Genomic DNA, 9,372 nt, shown 5'->3' with positions numbered 1-9,372 from the left:
CCTATTGAGGCCTGCGTCTCAGGTTCAATAAATAATCTTTCATACATTTGGTATCTGCACATTGCACGTTTCAAATTTCGTAACCTATTTCGGCCAGCCATTCCCTCACGAGACCATCTGTAAATGGATCCGAGGTGCAAGCATCGTAAGTAAAAGGCGTCTCGACCAGGCTGGCGCTGCTCTCTGGGCCCGTCAACTCTGGAGGCATCCCGAGCCCAGGCCCCCTTCTTGATGCGTCATCTATCGTAAGTACACTGTGCCCATTAGTGTTTGCATTGGGGGACTCGGTGCACGACTGCAACTGGGTCAAGTCCTCGCAGTGATACCATTCAGCGGCCAGCAACTGTATGGCCCGGATTGCGCGGCCGCTCCACATACACCATGGAACCCGAAGATCTTCAAGGGCATCGACACATGTCTGCAGGTGTCTGATTGCCTGTTGTCTTGCTGGGCTCGACGGCCGAGCATCGATGAGGTGGATCACAGCAGCGGAGAAACATAGATGAACGGCTGCGATGGGAATGCGGCACTCCAAAGCGTGTCAGTCTCATCGAGGGTCCGCCTTATTCATGGGGTGCCATGGCTGGTGCAGATGACATACCAGAGTATAATGCTGCTTGTATTGTCGAAGCAGTCTCGTGATTTCTGTCGCAGAATGTCTACACACTGCTGAATGCTCGTTGTCTTCGCCCCCGTGACTGCTGGTGGCGGGCTCATGGTCTACAGTATTGTCACTAGCCCTTCGTACATTTTTGTTTCGTCCTTGCATAAGAGGCCTGTGGAGGAGGATTAGGTGTGCATGATACTGCACGCTGCGCATGCCCGTCAGCAATCTTGCCTTACCACAACGAGCTCGTTCCAATTGTTGCCGAAACAAATAGACAGCATCTGGTGGACTCACTGATAAAGACAAACGTGAGGCAGCATGGGCGTTTGCGTTGAAGCAGTCAGCCGGAGGTAAGTGGGCAACGCTCCGTAATGTGACCTCAACTCCACGTCTGCCTTCGTAACGATGGCCTCCATTTCCTGGGACGAAAGCTTGCTATTGGGAGCATAACTGGAACACGTCAGACATGCAAGCGTGCGTTTGAGCGTGGCTCGTACATGGCGTCCATTGCCTCGCAGGCAATCGTCATGGTGTCCGAGAGATGAGAAGCATTTGACGGAATGCAAGAGTGAACACCCAAGGATAAAAGACCAGCGGACGAAGTAAATGGAGGCACCCAGGGTGTGTATTCTTCGTCACCGTCAGTCCTGAGCTTGGAACAGGTGATGCTCATTTTGGGGGTACTGCTAGGGCGTCCAAGACCGAGGGCGAAGAGTCTGGATGATCAGCGAAAACACTCAAGAAATAGAGCCGAAGGAGAGCAGCCTCACTTGTCCACCACATAGCATCCCCACCATGTGAATTTGTCGCCTCGACATCTTCTGGGGCCATGGCCGTTGTGGAGGTCCAATCGGAGAGATCAACATGGAGGCCAAGATTATGGGCCATCCTCGTAGCATTGCCTTTTGCATATTATCAGTCCTTGTGATCGACTTTCCGCCGTGCTATATAAGTCACTCGCACAACATACCTGCATATAGCCAGCCGAGGGCTTCCTTGCCATCCGACATGATGCGGAGAGCCAAGATGCACGCGGCCTGGACCTTAGTGATAGTGGGCGCCTCACTTTCATAAAGGAGCAGAATCTTGGCTTGGTCACAAAAGGCGTCACCAGCCATGCTTGGATCATCCGGTCTCGAACGCAGTTCGACTTGATCCGAGTACCTAGCGTCAATAGCGAAGATGGAGGACAGCAGAAGAGGAGAACAGTGTCGGCCGTCATCCTCACCTCGAAAGCTCTTCATGAAGGCGCCCTTGTGGATTACGTAGTTCCAAGGATTTTGCCACTGCCAGTAGAGCTCCAGGAGGTGCTGCTGAAGCTCAACGGGGATGGCGACGAGTTTGTCGAGCTGCGCAGCGGCGGCCAAGCCCTGTCTTTGCATTTTCAAAGACGGCTCCAGAGAGGCCACATCACGGCATGCTTTTGAGGAGATTGTACGAGCTTTGTGACCCGAAGTAATGGAGTTGGCCGTCGTCTGCGACGTTGAGGCGTCCCACTAGGGCAGTGAGATTGGAAAGGGGGTCCTCTCCATCTTCGTTGGGCGCAGTGGGATCCGACTGGACGTCTGTGCTGTCGTTGATAGTGTCACAAGATGGAATCTCGACAACTGCTCGAGACTCGGCTGCTGCTAGCTGCTCTTCGAGGTGACGTATCCTCGCTTGCAGCGATTCAACAAATTTCTTGCTCGGGGGTCTGGAAGATGGGTTGAACATGAACCTGTCAGCACACTGGATGAAGAATACGATCCCCGGAGCTACACGGACCTGCGCTTGTTTTCCTCGTGCGCAAAATTACACTCAGCACTAATTCGCTGACAGAAGCCGCAGACTGGCTGTACACCATCGCACTTCATCCACGCTGCGGTTTGTAAAAGACCTTTACCAGGTACTTGAAGGTATCCTGGGTCGCTCTGGCTGCTGGCGCCTTACTCGAATGTGCTTGCTTCGGCAAGTGAGGCATGCGAGCGAAACCCGTTGCCTTTTTTTTCTCGTCGCTTAGCTGGGAGGAAGCTGGAGCCCTCGCCATCGGGTCATGAGGGTCAACTCAACAACCATATGTGAAGCATACGATGAACGAACATGGTGTTGAGAGCGCGAGGAATCAATCACTACTCCGCACAGTTGAACCCGCCGCAGGGACCCGTCATGTTATACTGATGGCGCATCAAGAGACACTAATGTGGGTTGGATTATTGTACTAGGCTAGGTTTGACGGCACCGTTGAGGGGCAATCAGGACGAGGCCAATCGGCCGATCCGCTTCTCAAGACCCTGGACTAACTAGGCTTGTCCCTGGAAAGCTTGGGGTTGGTATTCTGATCAGCACCACCCCTCACTCGAGCGAACATGACAGGCCCGCCCGGACCGGCTTCAGGTCCTCAAGGGTCAGCCGCGTAGTGAACGGGCCTGGCGGGGTACCTGTTGACACGGAGGCTCGACTGATCAGGCCGGCAGTAGTGCCCCACGATATCCAGGTTCTGCTTCGCCTTGGTCTTTTCCGCGAGATCAACATCGGCGTACAGGATGCCCTCCTCGCCAGGCGGCAGACGCTTCGCAAGCTCCTGGCCCCAAGGTGAGTAGATCATGCCGAAGCCGCCGCCGTCGCCCTGCTGGACGGCGCTGGCGTAGTCGAACTTGTCGATCCGGCAGCGCTTCTTTGATTCCTCACGGACAATCTGCGTGCTCACCATGACGAAGCAGGTGCCCTCGAGGGCGACAATCTGTGAGAACCGCAGACACATCTCGTCCGTGATGTGAGCCGGCCAGTCGGGACTCTGCTCGCCGTTCGGCAGAAGGGGCTGCGGCCAAATCGGTGGCCAGCTGGACACGTGCAGATCGACATTCTGCTCATACTCGTAGTACCGCAAGAGAGTCTGGGTGTGCTCCCAGCAGTTGAGGCCACCAATGTTGACGTCGGGGAAGGCAGTGCTGGGCGCGACTGTTTGAAGCGACTCGCCTTGCCCATCGCCCCAGTAGGCACGCTCGACGTGAGTGGGCTTAATCTTGCGGCGGTGGTGAACGATGACGCCGTTCTCATCGATGAAGGACTGGATACAACGGTAAGCTTCTGGGCCTCTTCTAGCACCATTTGCATGCATCAGCTGTAGCATACCTGGGCAATGTAAAGCGTGCTCTTGAAGCGCTCGCTGTATCCGAGCACGACGAATGCGCCGGCTTCTTTGACCGCAGCACAGATGCGCCTCATCTCGTCCGAGTCCTTGACGAGAGAGTTGTGCAAGTACTCATCCATGAACGCAGCATTGTCCGTGGGAGACTGAGCCCAGATGCTCCTTCCCCATGACACGCCAGACAAGCTCAACGAAATGCCTAGAGGCCATAGTGATGCATTGTTTGGACTCACCAAGGGTAACCGGGAATGAAGACTTCGGGGAAGCCAATGACATTGGCACCCTGTTGGGCCGCCTCTTGGATAAGTGCGATGGACTTGTTCACGCACCTTCGAGGTCGTTCCACGCAGGCTCGGCCTGGATAGCGGCAATCTTGAGCTTGGGCGCCATTGTGCTGGGAGAACGAGGGTTTGATGTTGTGAGTTTGGGATCTGATGTTTATGATGGCTAGTTATGAAATTTTCAGTTGGGACTGACAGCGGAAGGCTGTTCTTTTCTACTTTGCGAAATCACAAAAGGACCACGAATTTCTTCAGAACATTGCTTTGACTCTCCCATTGCTGTTTGTCGCATCTTCGGCTTAGCATTACCCTGCCCTTGGCATCAGGCACACCCGGAATGGAAATACCCTATCCTCTGATGAACCCTCTCTCAACTCCTGTGGGCCTGTCTTGAGACGCCGGACCGCCGGGTCGGTTTGATACTGGATGATAGCCCAGAGTCGAGCGGTAGAGGTCTCATCGCCTATCGGTCATGCAACACTGATGATGTGCCGGGTATTGACTACCCTATCCGACCCCATGATCTGCACCCCAGGATTGCGGGGGACGGCGTCCCAGCCTAAGGGTTAGGTCCGGGTGAGCACTACCCTGATCAACGATGGTGCGTTTCCCGATTCGAGCTTGACTCAATCGAGCCAAAGATATCCGTGACGTCGCATCGGCACTTTCAACAAGTCGGCGCGACACTGGCGTATTTGACGCTGCTCGTTTGCTGTGATCATGGCTGTCAAGTCGTGCGTCAGGGGTGTGGCGAGGGACAAGTACATATGGTAGTAAGGACCTTCATTACGTGTATGAAACCACGCGGCAGGGCTCGATTTCAGATGAATATCCTTGACTGGCACTCAACATGAAGGTCGAATCTGCGATTCCAGAATGGCTCGTGAGGGAACGTACGATTCCCCCGAACATGCCAACCAACTTTGACCCTCCTTTTGAACTCTACACCTCCCGGTTTCCCAGGAACACCAAGGACCTCGTTCTGGCTGTTGTGGGTGCACAATACCCATCGGCATCGCTAAACGATGGGAACGCCATCAAGACCATTTCATCGTTCATCAACCTGAGCAGTTCGAGTTCTCGACCCGGCTTGCACAAAGTCGCCGCGGTTATGGATAACCAGGGACACTCCAACATTGCCGTCTTGCTCTACTGGAAGAGCAAGGCAAACCACGACGAGTGGCTCACCACAAGCGGCTTCGACTAGTGGTGGGATGGGTTCACACCAGGCAGCCATCAGCATGGCTGGTTCCTGGAAGTCTTCTACCCGACCATTGACCGTTTCGAAACCGTCATCACGACAGAGGTCCCGCAAGGGGCAGCGAACCTGCGCGAGACGATGAGCGGCCCGATCCAGGAGCACGTCTACTGGGGCAGCCTTGCGCGATCGGTTCCCCATTTCACAGAGAGATGCCCTCGTCGGCGAGACCAGCAACATCCACCCACGAAACGAGACGTCCGCCCCGTCCTCTGCCACCGGACGTCGCGTTGTGCCGGGGAAGAAGAACCTCGTCGTCATCCGCTCCGGACAGGACTGGTCCGTCGCTGCGCCTGAAGAGCGGCAACTGTATCTGAACACGATGCACCCCGTGCTGATCAAGGGGATGGACTTTCTCCGCGACCAAGGCGACCAAGTCGGGTGCTTCAGCTGTCGGTTCATGGAGATTGTCGACCCCGTGACGCAGAAGGGCGGCACGGATCAGACCTTTGGGCTGGCGTACTTTGACAGCCTAGCATCGCTTGAGAAATGGAGCAAAGAGCACCGCACCCATCTCGAGATATTTGCCGGGTTTTCCAAATATGCCAAAAAGCTTGGGGATAGTATGAGCCTGCGGCTGTTCCACGAGGTGTTGGTGCTGGAGCCGGAGCAGCAACGTTTTGAGTACATTGATTGTCATGAGGGGACGGGCATGTTGACTGCAGGGAGTTGACGCTGAATCTGGGAGACGACGCGAGACGGCGAACCGGCGCATCCGATTTTTCGCCTCTCAGTATGATTTGAACGAGTTGGAATAACGTAGGGTGATATTCTTTGTACAAAGTACTCCCGCCATCTGTCCAATATCTATGCATCTTGCGTAAGCCATTGCAGAAAAGACACCAGTTCCTAAACCTACCATGGATTCATCTATTGCGTACATACCTAATCATGCCGATGGCACTCTGCTGAGCCGATCAGCTGTCGGCCTTTTTAGACTTCTTCTTGCCCTTGGGCTTCTCCTCGGCGCCGCTCTTCGCCTTTTTGGCCTTTTGCGCCTCCTTTCCCTTCTTGATGCTGTTGACGAGCTCTTCAATCTCCTTCTCCTTCTCCACCTCCTCCTCCCTCTTGCCCTTGTCCTCCGCCTGCTTCTTGTTCCTCGCCCTCACAATGGCGGCGTCCTTCTCCGCCTTTTCGATCAGCTTGTCGCTCTCTTCCCAGAGCTGCTTGGCCGCCGCCTCGTCATGCACGTCCTTCCGGGCAAAGTCCACCTCCCGACACTCCTTGATCAGCTTGCCGCCGGGGCCACGACGCATGCCGGCCTCCATGACGGCGTGCAGGATGGACTGGGCGCCCTGCTCGGGGCTCTTGAGGAGCAGCCACGGCAGGAGGTAGGTGGCGAGGTAGACGAAGAGGCCCCAGAGGGTGCCGCGCGTGAGCCAGCGGCGCATGCCGGGCGTGCGCGTGAGGCCGGGGTCGACAAAGAGGACGCGCGCGTTCATGGGCAGGCCGTCGGGCCGCTTGTAGGCGTCGAGGTGCTTCTGGAAGGCGAGGCCGAAGGTCGTCAGCGCCAGCTTGCTCCGCTTGTAGGCGGCGCCCGTGGTCCAGGTCTTGTCGTCGAGCGGCGCGGACAGCGGCGGCGAGCCGATGTAGGAGGGGCACGTGACGAAGACGACGCGGACGTCGCGGTCGAAGGGCTGGGCGCGGAGGGCCGGGCTCAGGATGCCGAGCAGGTGAAAGTTGGCGAGGTAGTTGACCATCCACGTCTGCTCGATGCCTTCGTCGGTCACCTGGCGGGGTTGGCCGGCGGGCGTAAAGGTGGCGGCGCACAGGAGGATCATGTCGAGGCGGCGCGGCGGCGCGTTGTCGATCCATTTGGTGGCGAACTGGCGGATGCTGTGGAGCGAGGAGAGGTCGACCTGTTCGGCGTAGACCATGTGGTTCTTGGTCTGCTCGCGCACGTCGTTGATGTACTCGACGAGGAAGGGGTCGGAGACGGGGGCGTGGGTGAGGAGGACGACCTGGGCGCCGCGCTTGGCGAGGTCGAGGACGGTGGCGGCTCCTATGCCTGAGGTTCCGCCCGTGACCATGACGACGCGGCCGTGCATCTTGAGCTCGGAGGTGTTGCTGGCGCCATTGGACCACAGCTTGACGAGGAAGAGGGCGAAGAGGGTGGCGGCCGTCTTGAGGATGAGCCAGATGTTGTCGCGGACCCAGGTGGGTGGGCCTTCGCGGAGGAAGTGGAAGACGAGATCGATCCCCATAGTTTGATCGGTAGGGCCTGGCCGCGCGGGATTTGCGGTTTCATGGCGAAAAGGGAGGGGGATGTCGGTGGGTTTTTTGAGGATGTGGGGGGCATGGGGGGGGAAGCCCAAGGTCGGCAGTCGAATGAATTCATTCAGGGGAGTCAGGGGCAGGGGGAGGGGGGGGGGGGGGGGCGGAAGGCGGCATGGTGGGGCGAGGCTGCTGGATGGTTCTTGCAGGTGCAGCCTGCTAACGTTCAGCGCTAACTGCCTACCGATGGACCTAAGGTAGCTTGCCAGTAGGTACGTGTATGCCACCAGCAGGAAGGCTGGCCAACTCAGACTCAACATCATCGCCCTCTCGCCCTCTCGCCCTCTCGCTCTCAATCTCATCCATCACCGCTTGTTGCGTCGCGTGCCTGGCTGCCAGGCTACATCGACCGTCAGGACCAGGTCCGAGATGAACGCGGCTGTCAGGGAGCCAGAAGACGAGGAGCAATACGACGACGACGACGAGTATGAGGTGCCCCTACACCAGAAGAAGCCGTTCGGCTCTGGCATCAGGCGACAACGCATCGAGTTTGTCAAGGCGTCTGACGCAGACCTGTCGACGATACAGGACACGAGGCCAGAGAATTCGGGTGCCTCCATCAGTAACCTGTACATGAGCCTCGTACTGCCTGATGAGAAGAAGCCGCAGACGACATGGGCGCCACAACCAGCAAACTGTGCCGTGTGTCATGCACCGCTGGTAGAAGACGAGACAACCGAGGCACTGGATGAGGCGGCAGACGGCAAAACTGCTACCGCCAGACGCAGACGGAAACATGAGGCATCCATCGCCCACCAGGTCTGCGTCGCACACTCACATCCACCGTCTGCTCTCGACAGGGCGAGGATGGGCCTCACCTATCTGTCGTCACATGGCTGGGACCCAGACGCCCGGAAAGGCTTGGGCAGCGAAGGCCAGGGTATACAGTACCCCCTGAAGACAAAGCCCAAGGATGACAAGCTCGGGCTCGGTCTCGCCGTGCCGAAAGACTTCCAAGGCAGGGTGGAGAAGAAGAAGCCTGTGACGCTGGACGCCAAGAAGAGCAGGCAAAAGGCCGAGGCAGACAAGAAGAAGGGGGAGAAGCTCAGGGAGATGTTTTACGGCAGCGAGGATGTGCAGAGATATCTAGGGCCAGGTTGAGGCAGTGGACTTTCAATGCCCTTGCGTCAGTTGCCTGCCTACACTGCTGTGCTTCAGGTGGCTGCATGCTGTGCTCCAGGTGTCTGCATGCTGTGCTCCAGGTGTCTGCATGCTGTGCTTCAGGTGTCTGCATGCTGTGCTCGGGGCGCCTCCCGTATCGCCCAAATTCAATACCCCTTAGCCGCATATCGAGGGGTCGGTGGGGCACACAGCATAGATGTGCCCCACCACGGCTGCGACCCGCACAGCTCTCACGCTGCTCCCGCCCGCCCAGTGTTGAAACCCCGCCAGCCAAACCCGACCCAACATGGAACCCGTGCCAGAACCGGACTGCTTGGACCTGGAACCCAAACTCCCACTGGAGCTTTCACAGTGGTGACGCCCTCTAGAGGTAACGGGATCCTCCATTCCACCACGCTCGCTGGCCTGCTACCCACCACCTCTCGCTCTCGCCCCTCCGACGCTACCTTGCTTCCTTCCGTACACTCGCTACAGCGACAAAGCATCAGAGCTTCGCAGCCTACCTTACCATTTCCCTCCACGGGGCTCTCGTGACGCACGAGGTTCGAGGCAAGCTACCATGGGCGGCCCTTCCATCATCCAGGAGCAGCGTGATCGTGAGTGTACCGCTTCACCGACGGCCAGGGAACAGAAGCCTAACCACTCGCCTAGTCTTGCTCAGCACCATCAAGAACATCACACGAGGCGACGTAAGCCATGAAAG

At 57.3% G+C, this 9,372-nt stretch overlaps 6 protein-coding genes across 6 annotated transcripts in view; 3 read left to right on the top strand and 3 right to left on the bottom strand.

Annotated features, from left to right (window-relative positions):
* Positions 1–1,276: 1,276 nt before the first annotated feature.
* Positions 1,277–2,460, bottom strand: VDAG_10120 (uncharacterized protein; the record flags this gene model as incomplete). Its single annotated transcript, XM_009659946.1, has 4 exons — positions 1,277–1,509; positions 1,578–1,981; positions 2,046–2,300; positions 2,372–2,460. The coding sequence occupies 4 exons, from the start codon at positions 2,458–2,460 to the stop codon at positions 1,277–1,279; spliced, it is 981 nt and encodes a 326-aa protein (XP_009658241.1).
* Positions 2,461–2,984: 524 nt separating this feature from the next.
* VDAG_10119 (aliphatic nitrilase) lies at positions 2,985–4,124 on the bottom strand (the record flags this gene model as incomplete). Its single annotated transcript, XM_009659945.1, has 4 exons — positions 2,985–3,653; positions 3,719–3,896; positions 3,968–4,031; positions 4,064–4,124. 4 exons carry the CDS (start codon positions 4,122–4,124, stop codon positions 2,985–2,987), a joined length of 972 nt encoding a protein of 323 aa, XP_009658240.1.
* A 741-nt stretch (positions 4,125–4,865) lies between these two features.
* On the top strand, positions 4,866–6,031 carry VDAG_10118 (phenylacetaldoxime dehydratase; the record flags this gene model as incomplete). Its single annotated transcript, XM_009659944.1, has 4 exons — positions 4,866–5,194; positions 5,249–5,405; positions 5,470–5,897; positions 5,962–6,031. 4 exons carry the CDS (start codon positions 4,866–4,868, stop codon positions 6,029–6,031), a joined length of 984 nt encoding a protein of 327 aa, XP_009658239.1.
* Positions 6,032–6,190: 159 nt separating this feature from the next.
* Positions 6,191–7,477, bottom strand: VDAG_10117 (retinol dehydrogenase; the record flags this gene model as incomplete). Its single annotated transcript, XM_009659943.1, has 1 exon — positions 6,191–7,477. One exon carries the CDS (start codon positions 7,475–7,477, stop codon positions 6,191–6,193), a length of 1,287 nt encoding a protein of 428 aa, XP_009658238.1.
* A 439-nt stretch (positions 7,478–7,916) lies between these two features.
* VDAG_10116 (uncharacterized protein) lies at positions 7,917–8,648 on the top strand (the record flags this gene model as incomplete). The annotated part of the gene is made up of 1 exon (XM_009659942.1): positions 7,917–8,648. The coding sequence occupies one exon, from the start codon at positions 7,917–7,919 to the stop codon at positions 8,646–8,648; it is 732 nt and encodes a 243-aa protein (XP_009658237.1).
* A 580-nt stretch (positions 8,649–9,228) lies between these two features.
* Positions 9,229–9,372, top strand: part of VDAG_10115 (ROP protein) — a gene marked incomplete at both ends in the record, with an annotated part of 2,598 nt that continues 2,454 nt past the window's right edge. The window contains 2 exons of the mRNA XM_009659941.1: positions 9,229–9,265; positions 9,321–9,358. Of these exons, the coding sequence (XP_009658236.1) occupies positions 9,229–9,265; positions 9,321–9,358 (75 nt within the window). The remainder of the gene's footprint in view (positions 9,266–9,320; positions 9,359–9,372) is intronic.

This window comes from Verticillium dahliae, genomic scaffold (genome assembly GCF_000150675.1).
Source record: "Verticillium dahliae VdLs.17 supercont1.32 genomic scaffold, whole genome shotgun sequence".
In the NCBI taxonomy this organism is placed as follows: domain Eukaryota; kingdom Fungi; phylum Ascomycota; class Sordariomycetes; order Glomerellales; family Plectosphaerellaceae; genus Verticillium; species Verticillium dahliae.
Note: the sequence above shows the minus strand (reverse complement) of the source record. Positions and strands in the feature narration are given on the sequence as shown.